The sequence below is a fragment of the Bombina bombina genome, chromosome 10 (genome assembly GCF_027579735.1).
Source record: "Bombina bombina isolate aBomBom1 chromosome 10, aBomBom1.pri, whole genome shotgun sequence".
Lineage (NCBI taxonomy): Eukaryota > Metazoa > Chordata > Amphibia > Anura > Bombinatoridae > Bombina > Bombina bombina.
In genome coordinates, this window is record NC_069508.1 from 191,013,439 (window position 1) to 191,029,988 (window position 16,550).

The window sequence follows — 16,550 nt, forward strand, 5'->3', positions numbered from 1 at the left end:
CCAGGATTTAAGCCATAGCGCCCTACGCGCCTGGATGGAGAATCCGGAATTCTTAGCCGTTAGTTTAGTCAAATGAACAATGGCATCAGAAACAAATGAGTTATCTAGCTTAAGCGTTCTAAGCTTGTCAATAATTTCATTCAATGGAGCTGTCTGGATGGCCTCTTCCAGGGCCTCAAACCAGAATGCCGCCGCAGCAGTGACAGGCGCAATGCATGCAAGGGGCTGTAAAATAAAACCTTGTTGAATAAACATTTTCTTAAGGTAACCCTCCAATTTTTTATCCATTGGATCTGAAAAAGCACAACTGTCCTCAACCGGGATAGTGGTAAGCTTTGCTAAAGTAGAAACTGCTCCCTCCACCTTAGGGACCGTCTGCCATAAGACCCGTGTAGTGGCGTCTATTGGAAACATTTTTCTAAATATAGGAGGTGGGGAAAAGGGCACACCAGGTCTATCCCACTCCTTGTTAATAATTTCTGTAAGCCTTTTACGTATAGGAAAAACGTCAGTACACACCGGCACCACATAGTATCTATCCAGCCTACACAATTTCTCTGGAATTGCAACTGCGTTACAGTCATTCAGAGCAGCTAATAACTCCCCAAGCAATACACGGAGGTTCTCAAGCTTGAATTTAAAATTAGAAATCTCTGAATCAGGTTTCCCCGAGTCAGAGATGTCACCCACAGACTGAAGCTCTCCGTCCTCATGTTCTGCATACTGTGACGCAGTATCAGACATGGCTCTAACAGCATTTGCGCGCTCTGTATCTCTCCTAACCCCAGAGCTATCGCGCTTGCCTCTTAATTCAGGCAATCTAGATAATACCTCTGACAGGGTATTATTCATGATTGCAGCCATGTCCTGGCAAGGTAATCGCTATGGGCGTCCCTGATGTAATTGGCGCCATATTAGCGTGCGTCCCCTGAGCGGGAGGCAAAGGGTCTGACACGTGGGGAGAGTTAGTCGGCATAACTTCCCCCTCGACAGAACCCCCTGGTGATAATTCTTTTATAGATAAAGACTGATCTTTACTGTTTAAGGTGAAATCAATACATTTAGTACACATTCTCCTATGGGGCTCCACCATGGCTTTCAAACATAATGAACAAGTAGGTTCCTCTGTGTCAGACATGTTTAAACAGACTAGCAATGAGACTAGGAAGCTTGGAAAACACTTTAAAACAAGTTTACAAGCAATATAAAAAACGTTACTGCGCCTTTAAGAAACACAAATTTTCCCAAATTTTGAAATAACAGTGAAAAAATGCAGTTACACTAACAAAATTTTTAGTGTATGTAATAAGTTAGCAGAGCATTGCACCCACTTGCAAATGGATGATTAACCCCTTAATACCAAAAACGGAATAACAAATGACAAAAACGTTTTTTAAACAGTAACAACAACTGCCACAGCTCTACTGTGGCTTTTTACCTCCCTCAATACGACTTTTGAAGCCTTTTGAGCCCTTCAGAGAAGTCCTGGATCATGCAGGAAGAAGCTGGATGTCTGTGTCTGTAATTTTTGCTGTGCAAAAAAATGCCAAAATAGGCCCGTCCCACTCATATTACAACAGTGGGAAGCCTCAGGGAACAGTTTCTAGGCAAAATTCAAGCCAGCCATGTGGAAAAAACTAGGCCCCAATAAGTTTTATCACCAAACATATGTAAAAAACGATTAAACATGCCAGCAAACGTTTTAAAATACACTTTTATAAGAGTATGTATCTCTATTAATAAGCCTGATACCAGTCGCTATCACTGCATTTAAGGCTTTACTTACATTACTTCGGTATCAGCAGCATTTTCTAGCAAATTCCATCCCTAGAAAAATATTTTAACTGCACATACCTTATTACAGGAAAACCTGCACGCTATTCCCCCTCTGAAGTTACCTCACTCCTCAGAATATGTGAGAACAGCAAAGGATCTTAGTTACTTCTGCTAAGATCATAGAAAACGCAGGCAGATTCTTCTTCTAAATACTGCCTGAGATAAACAGTACACTCCGGTACCATTTAAAAATAACAAACTTTTGATTGAAGAAATAAACTAAGTATAAAACACCACAGTCCTCTTACGACCTCCATCTTAGTTGAGAGTTGCAAGAGAATGACTGGATATGGCAGTGAGGGGAGGAGCTATATAGCAGCTCTGCTGTGGGTGATCCTCTTGCAACTTCCTGTTGGGAAGGAGAATATCCCACAAGTAATGGATGATCCGTGGACTGGATACACTTAACAAGAGAAAGACAGATTTAGAGTTTTAAAGGTTATAAAGTATATTAATATAACACTGTTGGGAATGCAAAGCTGGGGAATGGGTAGTAAAGGCATTATCTATCTTTTTAAACAATAAAAGAAATCAAGTCAAGACTGTCCCTTTAAACTTACTGGGGTTGTAGATCCAGGAGGGATGTAGAAGAGAGGAACTCCGTTTTTGGTACTCTCAGGGATTTTGAAATGCTCAGGCACAGTGTCAAAAGACTTCAGATGAACCAGCATCTGATCTGTCTGACTAATGCTGTAAACAGAACAATTAAAGGAACATGAAACATTTCAAGATTGTAAATAAAGTGTTTAATTATGCACAGTAGAAAAAACTTGCAGTGTAACTTTGAAAATGTGGGCTTTCCTATTCTGAGAACAAAAAGTACACACAGCCTAACCCTGCTACATATCTATTTCTAACTGGCTTCAGCTGGGATAAGATAAGATACTGCAAATCAATTCAAGTTTTGCTAACAATTTGACAGTGGCTAGCATTGGTCTGGATTGGTTAAAAAGATAGATAATTCCTTTATTACCCATTCCCCAGTTTTGTTTCAGGTCTGGATTGGTTTGTTCAAGGAAGAAAGTGGTAGGGAAGTTTGTTCATTGAAAACAGCTGTACCAAAGTATTAATGTATTCAAAAAGTTTTCACAGATGGTTTGCACAGTAATTTATTTTAAGACTACAGAAAAGCCTTGTAAATACAAGGCGCTTTTCTTCCTTTAATGCAGAAAAATGGGAACAGGAATTTCATATTAATGGCAAAATATGGGTATATTTGTAAAAATCATACCCCAGATAATTCACAAGAAAAAGGGTTTTTACAACTCATTTTTGTCAGTTATCCATAAACGTGCATCCTGTGGTCTACGGTGAAAAAGATTCCCAGAAAACCATGTAAGACTCTGTAACAACATGTGAGTACTTATCCTACATAATACAAAAAACAACAAGAAGCATTACTACACACTTATACTCTGTCATTAATACAGTCACTAAAGTAAGCAATCTTTCAGATTTAAGTAAATATAAACATTTACAAAAAGTCCCAAAACAAATATTTAATATGAGATCTCCTTATCTAATATTGCACACACACAAGTTTCACACAACTCGTTAGTTTTCAGATGAGCAATAGAAGAGTCGTATTATGAGATAAAAAAATAGGGGCGTAATAAAAAGCACTGGAGAGTTACATTGTAACTCACAACGTAAAATTATAGCATTGATTGCAAATGACACTCTAATAGCTCAGCTTGGTGGAATATATAACCTTATATGCATGATTTGTGTTACAGAAAACAAAATAAGTTGAAGATTACCTCTGCAGGGTATTCCAGAAGCGTCGGATGACGCTGGTCCGGTACATGCTGGTTATGGGCTTTTTTAAAGTGCAGCTGATATCGTGTAGAATGTCATAGCTTCCTTCCATAACAACTTCCACAAGTGTACTACGCTTGGAGGGGTCTAAAGGCCACGGTGCCACCGCTAAGTACTCAATGCGCATGTTATGTTTCCAAAGAAGGACCAGCTTCACTTCCAGAAGACCTTACATTAGAAAGAAGAGAATATCAACAAGAAAACAGACAGAAAAAAACTTCCACACGCATCTCCTTTTTCCTACTGCAAAACAAAGAAGTGTTCTGTTTATTACATTTTTACTAAAACTATATATAAAATCATTGTTTGCAAGCAGCCTCTCTGTTACACGTATGGAAATTAAATGCTATATGATATAAATATAATGGTAACCTGAATTAACACAAAGACCATGAGACAAATAACGCTTTAAAACATACGACTTTCTTAGACCTAGGAGCAATCTCTCACTCCCTGTAACAGGAGTGCATCATTTGTAGCATTTCTGTGTTTGGAATATAATTCCTTGTCTTTATAATGCATATTATTTAACAATTTGAAGATTTGCTACATCTTTGAGATATAGATTTATATTTTTTGTATATATAAAACGTGTTGATAGTCTTCAAATAGTTAAAGAATAGGTCTAAGCAGTTAACATTTATGCAAATAAAAATCTAGTGTATAGTGTCCCTCACTATACACTAGATTTTTATTTGCATAAATGTTTTGTAGATGATCCATTTATATAGCCCATACAGGTTGCGGTTTTATTTTCGTAACAATGTATAGTATTTTTCTTATTTTTAAATAACATTGCGCTGATATTTAGACTCCTAACCAAGCACCAAAGTTTTAGAAATACATTGTTGTCTACCTACTCCAGCTTGCTCCTGTTTGTGTAAAGGGTATTTTCATATGCAGGGAAGGGGGGGTCTGCTCTATTTGCTATACGGGCACTTTCAGTGGGAGGTCCAGCTAACCTTTTCAACAGAGCTAAACTGGGAGCTTCTAAGTTTTTAAAAGGTTTTATACTAAATTTTTATATCAGTATCTGTGCATATTATTCTTTATAGTAGTGTCTATTACATGCAGTTATATGAAAATGAGTGTATACTGTCCCTTTAATTTGTTACTTCTCATTGATTCCATTCTAAATCAATGTCAATACTTGAAATTACTTACAAAATGAATGTTATATACAGGTAGATTGCACATTCCACTGTATTAGAACTGGGCAGCTCTAGAAGTGATCAATTAAAGTCCCTGTAAAATATCTCTTAGATTACCGGACCTGATTATAAAACCTGTAAAATGTTCCGTCACTTTACACTGATACATCAAGTCAGGGTTACAGAATTAGAAGTTTCACCTTTGGAAATACGGATCTCACGGATGCTGTATCCTTCCCTTAGCCGCACTGATACCACACTGACTAGGTCCGCATGCACCTCCTTCTCCGCGTGCTTCCTTCGCCTTGTGGCCAGTGCTGGATTACTGCTCGCTGACACTAAGTGCTCATTGAAAAGTTTGTGCTGTGAACCTACAGGGATTTATAGAAACTTATTAATGTAAGCTCTTCGGTAACAAGCTGTAACTTATAGTGATAGAGACAAGAATTATAAGGAACTTTCCCATTTACATTTGTTATTAAAACTATTTTAACATTTAAAGGGACAGGAAACCCAAAACATTTATTTTATGATTTGTATAGAACATACAATTTTAAACAAGTTTCCAATTTACTTCTATTATCACAATTGCTTCATTATCTTGTTATCCTTTACTGAAGGAACAGCATTGCATTACTGGCAGCTAGCTGAACACATCTAGTTAGCCAATCACAGGAGACAAATGTGTACAGGCACCAATCAGCGGCTAGCTTTCACTAGTGTAGGATATGTGAATATTCTTTTTTAACAAGAGATACCAAGAGAACAAAGCACATTTGAGAATAGAAGTGAATATAAAGGTGTCTTAAAATGACGCGCTCTATCTGAATCGCGCAGGTTTAATTTTGACTTTCCTACCCCTTTGACATGTAGAATTGTTAATATAAGGTTGCAATATTGTGCTCACAATTGTTCATCTTCGTTTGTAAAACATGCTGCATAATTTTTACTTTTTTACTCACCACTCACTATTGCCAACAGAAAAACATTTTACTGCATATAAGATGTATTTGAATATAAGACGCAAGTCATTTTTATAAAGAGAGATATTTAAATGACCATTTCTTTATGTTTTTAAAAAGTATTATACACAAGAAAATCTTGTATGCCTCCTTAAGAAATGTGTCCCAATCTTGGATTGTTATAGGTTGTATTGGACATTTATGTTAAGATAATAGAGTTTGTTTTGTTAGAAAGGCTCCCTTAGGAAAAAAAGATATTCTGATGCAATTTTCTAAATTGCCTGATGATACATTTTGCTTAAGTGCTTTCACAACTCTCACCACAGTAATATTCCGGATTGAGGGCTTCGCCTGTTCTTAAGAAGGAGTATACCAGGAGAGCTTTGTGATACACATTAATGTCCAAGGGTCCTTGCTCCACTTCTGGACAGGAAGACAGGTAGGACCCCAAGGTTGCCATGGCAATAAACTTCATCAACTCCACATTTGGTACAAAGCCAAAGCTACAGTCATAGGAGTATACCCCACCAACCTGCAATCAAAAGAAATATGTCAGGAGAATAGACACAATACACACACCATCCATGATGAATAGCGCAGAATGTGAAGAATTTACCTGCACAAATGAGCATGCTATGGTACTGCTGCGCAGCTGGTTTAACAGTGTTTCACACACAGCAACATCTGGAACACTGGTAACTCCATCCGTAATTACAATGATTCCTGCAAAATTAATGCCAGTTACTCACCTATACCACAAACACTGCATTATCAATTTGATCTATTATCAGTCTTTGCTCTCCAGGCAGTTTTCACTTACCTGCGCTGGAATTGGCCGGCAGTAGCTGCAAAGCTAAAATGCCCTGTCGTATCATGCTAACCAGCCCAATGTCTGCTGTAACCATGGAAACCTCCGTCTTCCTACCTGATGGCATGGTTCCATATTGAGGAAGGCAATCCTGATTGGACAGAAATTTGGGGATCAAATCAAGATTATTAATTATTATTATGTTTTAATCAAGACACATATACAGTACCCAACCAAAAACAAGCAAAAATATTAATGTTAAAGACTTCTGACTTCGCGTTAGACTGTTTATTGAAGTTACTGCACCATGAGGCGCCTCCTCTTTTTGTAGTCTTTTAGATGTCTGCAGTCACCTATTGCCTAGGAGATCATCCATTCTGGGACTTTTTGGACTATACATATATATTAGTATATATTTTTTATTTTCTATTAGAATGCAGGTCTCATATACTTTTTATGCATTTCATTGCTTTTACATTATTAGTCGATCTTTAAAATGTACTTTCTGTTGATATATAGTGGGCGCCCCATTATGTTTTCTTTTAAAAATGTTAATGTTTATCATTTTTTATTTCAGATACAATCTACTTCTACATTTTTTTCTTAAATATTCCTCTTTACAAAACCCATCCCATCCTATTTGTGCTGCCTCCATACCCACAACCAACAAGCAGTTTCATATGGATCACAATTTATTTCATGACTTCTGTCATGTACCTGAGTTTGGGGCCGATACTGTTGCTGCAGCATCTCCGCAATTTTGTTTTCAAAAGCCCCAAGTTGTAAATAAACTTGCTGGAGAAATGCCTGCAGCTTATGTTCTTCTAGCTGACAGCCCTGAACAATCACCTAAATAATGACAAGATCACAACATAAGCGTGTATTAGTTCTTAATAATGACAAGATCACAAAATAAGCGTGTATTAGTTCTTAATAATGACAAGATCACAACATAAGCGTGTATTGGTTCTTAATAATGACAAGATCACAACATAAGCGTGTATTAGTTCTTAATAACGACAAGATCACAACATAAGCGTGTATTAGTTCTTAATAATGACAAGATCACAACATAAGCGTGTATTAGTTCTTAATAATGACAAGATCACAACATAAGCGTGTATTAGTTCTTAATAATGACAAGATCACAACATAAGCGTGTATTAGTTCTTAATAACGACAAGATCACAACATAAGCGTGTATTAGTTCTTAATAATGACAAGATCACAACATAAGCGTGTATTAGTTCTTAATAATGACAAGATCACAACATAAGCGTGTATTAGTTCTTAATAATGACAAGATCACAACATAAGCGTGTATTAGTTCTTAATAATGACAAGATCACAACATAAGTGTGTATTAGTTCTTACTAAACAACACTCAATGCAATAGAAATGAATTATAATTTATATTCTATAAAAAACAACCTAGTGATTTCAATATTAAGGCTTCTGTTTTACACTTATACTGAAAGTGCTAGGAGGAAACCTCTACCAATATTTTCCAGTCAGACCTGGATACCCTAAAACTGTGCTATGTGCATACCTTGTGCTCGTTTTCATTGCTGAGTTTATCTTCTGATTAGTAAATACTGAATTCAGGTTGCACATGCCACAGCTCAGAAAATAACAACATTGTACCAGTGCATGTTTATTTTAAAATAAATTAATGAATACATAAATTAATTAACTAATTAATTAATTAATTAATTAAATACAACAACATAGGAGGAAAAAATCTGATGATTAAATGGCTACCTTAAATTTGTTAAGAATGTCCCTTTAAATGTAACAGAAGGTAAAATAGCATTTTTATCAGGAAGAAATATTTTTCAAAGCAGAAAACATGGATTAAATTTAACTGCCCCTCCTGCAAATATCATTGATAGGATAAATAATATTACCTGATGACTCTGCAGGCCGATAATAGAAGAATATGCCTGAATAGTAACAAAGATTTCAGGTCGGAAAATGGTGTTTGATCCAGGAATACGAAAAGGTCTGATCAGTCCCAGCAAACATCGTGAAAGGGAATGGAAGATCTCATCAAAAATTATCTCTTCTGTAGAATCATCCTATAATTAAACAGCGAGAGAGAAAATAAAATACACTGCAACAAATATTTGCAAACTACTGGGAGCTAGATTTTGATTCGGGGCTACACACATATGCCTCTTGTTATTGGCTTACCAGAAGTGTTCAGCTAGCTCCCAGTAGTGCCTTCTTCCTCTGGAGCTGACTTTAAGTATGTGTTTAATCCCTTTGAGGGGTTAATCACATAGCTATATACAATAATAAAATACAGTAACACATTAGACCATTTTCTTTATGTACCGTTACCTTGAGAGTTCAAATTAATGAAATTTTAGAGTTAGGAATTTTACATTTGAGTAAGATATAAGAGCCTGATCTATAAGGATGTCATATCCTTATGTTAGAAATAAAAAATAATTCAGCTGACTTCAAGGAGTATCAACAGCATTCCACACCCTCTGAAAAAAAAATCCCATAGCTATTTGCCACCTATTTAAAGAACCATTAAATCAGTACAAATGCATAATAAATAAAAGACAACGCAATCACACTTACTCTGAATTTCAAATTAGCAACAGATATTTTTCTGAAAAAAAAGTATAAATGTTCCTTTAGTTCCTGCCCCCTGTGTCAAGTGACGGCCATTGGCCAATCACAGTCTCATATATGCTCAGCAGGAGCTGGTCAATCAGAAAGTGTGCATATAAAAATGTGCACAATTTGATAATGGAAGAACATTGAAACAGTGTTAAAAAGGGTTTACTCTTGAGTAATGAAATGACTTTGCATGTATACTTTCATTGTTTATTTTACCCTCTTTTCATGTAATTTAGCTGTAAATATTGAGGACTTAACACTGCTAAATATATTTCCCTAAATGGCTTTAACTGATAACAACTGCAAAACAATGTACTTTGCACTAACATTATGACAGTGACTAGACTAAAGCCCATATTGGCTCATCCAAATAAGGCAAATGGTGGGAGAAGTTTACCTATTGATAAACAATTGCAATAAAAAAAGATTTTAATTTGTTTTTAAAACATTTAAACTTGGCTGATTTGTTATTCTATAACAACAGAAATGTTTTTTAATTACAAATTGATTACTGTCCCTTTAAATCGCTTGCCCTATCTAAACCATTAAAGTTTAATTTTAACTTCACAAATAGTTGGCTGCTCTTTATCTTTGAGGGGGTAAACAAATGTATTTGCAGACACAGATCTTATCAGTATTGGTTATAAAACCCAAAACCTTCTTATAATGCAGCGAACCAGCATTTGTCTCAGAATACAAGCAAAAAGAATGTGAGGTTTATAGAGAAACTACCACTGTGAGCAACATCGTACTGTGTAAATTATGGCTATGCTGACATATATGTGAAGTTACCCACATTACTCAGAAGCCGTGTTATTTGTATTAGCAGTTGTAATGTTTTAGTCCAGTCGGACAACCAGTTGCCCTACTGGAACCATGTAAAGGAGACAAATGGAAGGGGGTCACCAGTTTCTTGCTGTTTACAAGAGTTTTTCTACTATGTAAGGACATAGGGACTAAGCTTGATAAGTAGTGCGTTAGGTAATGAGAGCGCAGCATGCCATGCTGATAAACGTGAAACGAGAAAGTGGAGCTGCAAACGCAAATAAATGTACATAAAATAATTCTTATAAAATACAACAATTAAAGGGATAGGAAAGTCCAAATTAAACTTGCATGATTCAGATAGAGCATGTAAATTTAAAACACTTTTAAATTCACTTCTGTTTTTTAAATGTGATTCATTCTCTTGTTGAAAAAGTGTACGCACATATCCTACACTAGTGGGAGCTAGCTGCTGATTGGTGCTCGCACACATCTGTTTTATGTGATTGGATAACTAGATGTGTTCCGCTATCTGCCAGTAGTGCAGTGCTGTTCCTTGATCAAAAGATAACAAAATAATGAAGCAAATTTGATAATAGAAGTAAATTGGAAAGTTGTTTAAAATTGTATGTTCTATCCGAATCATGAAGAAAAATGTTGGGGTTTCCTGTCCCTTTAACAGCTTTTAGAATCCACATTAAGACAATAAATAAAGCTGCCAGCTGTGTTGCTCTGATGTTTTGCTGCCAATACTGGCACCATACACAAGCGGGCAGGAACCAGGGAACACAGGGCAAAAACTTTATAAACTGGGTGCAGTGTTGGCGTCCCAGTTTCTTGCACAGAGCCACGTATCTAAACAGAGGAAGTAGAGAGGACAATGTTCTCAATATGGGAATGCATGGAAACGCCACCTGTTAAAGGAACATGACATTTAGAATTAAACTTTTAAGCTTAAGATAGAACAAGCAATTTGGGAGAAAAACTTCCATGTTTACTTCATTGTTTTGGTATCCTTTGCTGAAGAGCACACCTAGGTAGGCTGAGGAATGTGTCTGGCACACTATATGGGAGCAGTTTTGCAACAATGATTGTAACAAAGATATAAAGTGCACAAGCAATGCTGCCATCTGTTCAAAACGTGTATAACTGATACAAAAGAGACGTGAATCCCACGTTCTTTCTTTCATGATTCAGATAGAGCATGCAATTCTAAACAGCTTTCCAATGTACGTCTATTATTAATGTATCTTCGCTCTCTTGGTATCGTTTGTTGAAAAGCAGGGGCGGATGCTCAGGAGTGTGCATGTGTCTGCAGTACCATATGGCATATAATAGCAAGAACACTAGATGGCAGCACTATTTCCTGTCATGTAATGTCACAGACATGTGTATGCTACCTATCTAGATAGCTCTTCAACAAACAATAACATGAGAACTAAGCAAATTTGATAATAGAAGTCAATTAGAAACTTTTTTTAAATTGAATGCTCTGTCTGAATCAAAAAATATTTTTTTTTAGTTTCATGTCCCTTAAATAGTTGGTAGATTCCCGTTTTATATCTGGTTCTGAGCTCAGAGGGCGCTAGATACTCTGTTAGCCCTGACTGTTACAGGCCAGATGTTTCAAGGGATATTAAACACTTTGAGACGGTAATATAAGATGATAAACTGTATAAATAAAATAACTTCTGCAATATACGTTCATTATTTATTGTGTTCCCTTTCCTTGTAATTATGTTCTGAAGTTGTGAGCTTTTCACTTCCTGTTAGAAATGGAAGTGCAGAACACAGTTCCCACACAGCCATTGGCTGCACACTCTAGTGACCTATTTATAACTGTCCCTGATTGGCCAGAGCAGAGAAAACAACCTAAGTTACAACATGGCAGCTCTCATTGTTTTATAGACACTAAAACTTTATACTTATTTAGTCAATAGTTAAACAAATAATGAAACTTTAAAAAATACATCTACATGTTATCAGACTAATCTTTCTTTGAATGTATCATTCTATCTAGCATTTATTTACTGTTTAATGTTACTTTAAAAAGTCTCCCACTTTAAAAGGATAATGTAGCTCATAAGAGTTAATTATATTCAAAAATGCTACAGGAACGCATTTTAAATTGGCTGGGATCCCGCCCACACCAAGACGCTAATTGCTGCTGCTGTCTTATTATATTGTCAATACTACAGTCTTAAAATTTACATTATAGGTGGTGATTTCCACAAGCAAAATTAGCCAATTCAAATAGAAAAATAAATGTAAAGGAACTATTTGTAAACAATTGAATACATCCAGCAAGTAAAATGCATCATCAAGAACACATTAAAGTGGAGAAAATATTATAGTACAATTTCCCTTTAAATTAAATTAGTGAATGATAGACAAGTGCTGCACTGGACTACTTGTTGTTGAACACACATATTCAGGCACTCACCAAATCCTTTACTTACCACAATACCAGTGGAAGGGCTAAGATCCAGTTCTATAACAAAGCGGTACTGCCGTGCCAGGAAAGTGACCCATGTGGATGGCACAAGGAGGAAAGGACCAGGTCGGACTGGCTCATCAGGCTGCCAGCCATGAGGGATGACACTCACAACTTCCAGCTCATTGTCATGCAAACCCTGAAGTCAGAATGCGCAGAAACTGCGATCAGATGAGGTTTTACAACAATAACGGACAGTTCAGTATCGTAAGTGAAGGGACTTAGCATAATATGCCCAATCTTTACTTTAAACAGAGAGCTCAGCAAGCCCCAGAGAACTGTTATATTACACAGCAAAAAAGCATGAAATAAAATAAACCAACGTTTTATATTTATATTAAAAACTATATACAAAGGCAACAATGCTGTTTTTTTCTCAACCAATAAAGACATTATTTTATGTCCCTACATTGTTTTTAATTTAGAACATACAACTGCTCATGAACACGATAAACATGTACTAAAAGCTACTACACATGTGAGCAATATAACCATATGAAGCATTTGTATATTATTTACGTCAGTCTATTTATACCAATAAAGGTAGATATCAGACTTGCACATAATGCAGCACCAGTACATGATAAGGAAAGTGTATCACACATGACCGCTCTGCACACACTCACCAGTTCAGATTCAGGAACTGGAGAAATTGACTGATGAAGGTGAGACAGAAACCAAGCAAGACGAACATTCCGAGATATTCGGTAATCTTTCTTCATCAAAAGGAAAACCTGGCCGGCTTCCTCCACCTGCGAATTAATGTTACAGACATAAACATGCAGCATACTAGACTCCTATGGAACAGGAATAAGTACATTTGTTATTAGATACTACTTTTTACAGTGTGGGTGGGCCCACTTCAGCAAATAAATACTTTATATATATACTTCAATGCATTAGTGCAATTTATTATTAAATTATTGTGTGCCTAACTATGACTACAGTTTCTTTATTTTGTTTGCATAACTTTTCTAAAGAGAATACTGTTGTATTTATATTTTCAAAATCGGCAACAGCAGCTATTTCAAATTACAACATAAGGGTAAAGGAGCTAATTACATAAAAATTAATACATTTAACTTGTGAAATTTAGGGATTTTTTTTTTTTTTTTTTTTGCTAAAATGTTTCTTTAAAAAAATGACTTTTATTTAGCCAAACAAATCATGAAAACCAGAACTTGAGCAGCTGTCATGTAATGTAATTATTTGCCTCTGAAATGCAAAATAACCACCGGTCATAGAATCCTGATTGCCGATTTGTGTTTTTCTATAAAGTATCTGCCAAACGTGTGTTTTATTTCAGAAACATTTTAGCATAGCAAATTAATTTGCAAACATATCCTTTTCATAGATACATCATGTTTATTTGTATGCAAAACCCCAGCACGTTTTATTTATAGCTGACCTGGGTCTCAGTTTTGTAACCCGAGGAACAGAACAATCAATTATCCGGTTAAATTGGTTTTCTTAAAATGCTTTTGTTAAAGGAATAAGAAACCCCCCAAAAATATTTTGTGATTCAGACAGAGCATACAATTTAAAAAAAGTTTCCGATTCACTTCTATTATAAATTTTGCTTTGTTCCCATGGTATTCTTTGTTGAAGAGATACCTAGGTATACAGACATAGATAAGATAAGGAGCCTTTTGTGTAAAAAATGGGGTTTGGCATCAACAAGCAAAAATAGCCATTTCATCTATAAAAATAAGCTTAAATGAGCAAGTTCTTATACATTTTATACTCTGCAGCTTGTATAACAAGTCACTGGACACATTTAGGGGAAAACTATTTTACTGTGCAGTATCCATTTAAAAGTACACAGTGTTGTTAATGAATCTACTCTATGTGGTCAGAACTTTTGAAGCCAATTTCCCTCCACCTATAAAATTGTGCAAGTTCTCCCTATCAGCCAGTGAGTAATGGACATGGAAAAATGTGTATAGAGGACAGCGCCAAATGAGTGTGTAGAGTATACTGGCTCACTTGTATAAAGGAACGATTGCCTAACCTTATTGATATATAAAACAAGAGAGTGGGTGAAGGAGCGCATGAAAATTCGGCTTAAGTATACTTAGGAATCACAAGGAGAATGAAGAGCAATAAATTAGACAATAGATAAACTGATATCTTCAGTTAACGATAAAGAATGTGATTAGAAGTATAACTAGTGCAAAATAACTAAGTCTAATCAATGTGGAGACAGTGTATAGGGCTAAATGGTACTAGAAGCATAAGTATAAACTAAAAAAATATTCGTTAGAAGAACTAGAGTTTGAAACAATGTAATTGGTCAGTGCCGGCAGACTGTGTGGCCAAAAAAGACGTGTAGCAAATAGTAGCGAATAAGACAAAAACAAAACAGTCAATGCTGTCAGTGTGGAGCAATATAATCAGTGCTTGGCAGACTAATAAGGGCTAGATTTATTAACATTGAGGCGTACAGGGACCCGTATACGTGCCCCTGTACGCCTCAGCTCGCCCGTGGCAGGGAGAAATTACCCGCAGGTATTCGCCACTGCACACAAGCGCAATTTTGCACTTGCGTGCAATCCCGCCCCCTGCCCGTGCGTGATTGGCTGTGTGCGGGCAGGGGGCGGGATTGCATGCAAGTACTCGACCGAGGAGATTAAATTTCGCCACCTTAGAGGTGGCGAAGAGCTTAGGGAAGCAGCGGTCTGGTGACCAAGTTCTTGTGAGAACTTGCAGCCGTAGGGGCTTGATAAATCGAGCCCTAAGTAGCCGGAGAACAAGAAAAAGCAAGGGGTGTAATGAACCATGGAGTTATAATTTAAACAAAAAGAATGAACCTGAATTCCTAAGTATACTTAAAGGGACATGAAACCAAATTTTTTTCTTTCGTTAATTAGAAAGAGCATGTCATTTTAAACCACTTTCTAATTAACTTCTTTTACCTAATTTGCTTAATTTTCTTGATATCACTTGCTGAAAAGCATATCTAGATATGCTCAGTAGCTGCTGATTGGTTGCCGCACATAGAGGCCTTGTGTAATTAGCTCACACATGTGCATTGCTATTTCTTCAACAAAGGATATCTAAAGAATTGAGCAAATTAGATAATAGAAGTAAATTGGAAAGTTGTTTAAAATTGCATGCCCTATCTGAATCATGAAAGTTTAATTTTGAATAGACTGTCCCTTTAAGCCGAATTTTCAGGAGCTCCTTCACCCACTCTCTTGTTGTATATATACTTAGTGAGAAATGAACACCCAGACATTTTTTGCTAATTCTCACATTAAACTGTTTTTATATATTTAATATTTTCACATGCACAATTGCTGATATTTAAAGAGAGATTAAACATAATTCTCTGTATATTTCGTAAAACATATTGCATTTGTATTTAATTTATTTTGCCTGCTTTTCATGTAATTTATCTCTAAAAAATGTGTTTTCTCCACTCCCCTCAGAAAGGCTGAAGAATATCCTGAAACCTGTGATTGCTTGGTCACTTCAGGATCTCACATATATTTGCATCTAAAATAGACCCAGCACAAAAGATAATTTTCAAGATGCATTTTAAGGTGCATTTTAAAACATTTAGGTCCAGATTACAAGTGGAGCGCTATTTAGCTCTTTCAATTGCATGCTAACTGCGATAGATGAAAACTTTTGGCGCGCAAACGCACACATATATACAATATCGTTTGCGTGCAAACAATAGCGCTCCACTCCTAATCTAGTCTTTATTTGGTATGCAGTTCTTTTGCAACAGTGATTAAACTAGAAATTTTTTTTAAAATATATCTCCAAATTAATGGGGAAAATTATATATATATATATATATATATATATATATATATATAACACATTATATTATCATTTTATTTATCCTATAATATAAAAGGCCAAGACTGTTTGTCCGAAGCTGTCATGCGCAGTAGAGACAGCACAAGGACAAACAAACCTGGCCTTGACATGCTGTTTGTGTTTGCCGCGAAAGTGGGCATGGCCGGGCGGGAGCGTGGGCGTGGCCGGTGGAGGCATGGTCGGGCACGGTCGGCGGGAGAGAAAGAGAGGGGGGGAGACAAAAAGAGATAGAAAAGAGCTAAAGAGAAGGG

At 36.3% G+C, this 16,550-nt stretch overlaps 1 protein-coding gene across 5 annotated transcripts in view; it reads right to left on the reverse strand.

The window, feature by feature from the left end:
- Window positions 1-16,550, reverse strand: part of SZT2 (SZT2 subunit of KICSTOR complex) — a 482,374-nt gene that overhangs the window by 441,851 nt on the left and 23,973 nt on the right. For all 5 annotated transcript variants that reach the window (XM_053693604.1, XM_053693601.1, XM_053693602.1 and 2 more), the window contains exons 2-11: window positions 13,095-13,220; window positions 12,434-12,607; window positions 8,483-8,653; window positions 7,293-7,424; window positions 6,588-6,726; window positions 6,384-6,490; window positions 6,089-6,299; window positions 5,006-5,176; window positions 3,597-3,822; window positions 2,397-2,526 (exon numbers count right to left, since the gene is read on the reverse strand). In XM_053693604.1, the coding sequence (XP_053549579.1) occupies window positions 2,397-2,526; window positions 3,597-3,822; window positions 5,006-5,176; window positions 6,089-6,299; window positions 6,384-6,490; window positions 6,588-6,726; window positions 7,293-7,424; window positions 8,483-8,653; window positions 12,434-12,607; window positions 13,095-13,220 (1,587 nt within the window). The remainder of the gene's footprint in view (window positions 1-2,396; window positions 2,527-3,596; window positions 3,823-5,005; window positions 5,177-6,088; window positions 6,300-6,383; window positions 6,491-6,587; window positions 6,727-7,292; window positions 7,425-8,482; window positions 8,654-12,433; window positions 12,608-13,094; window positions 13,221-16,550) is intronic.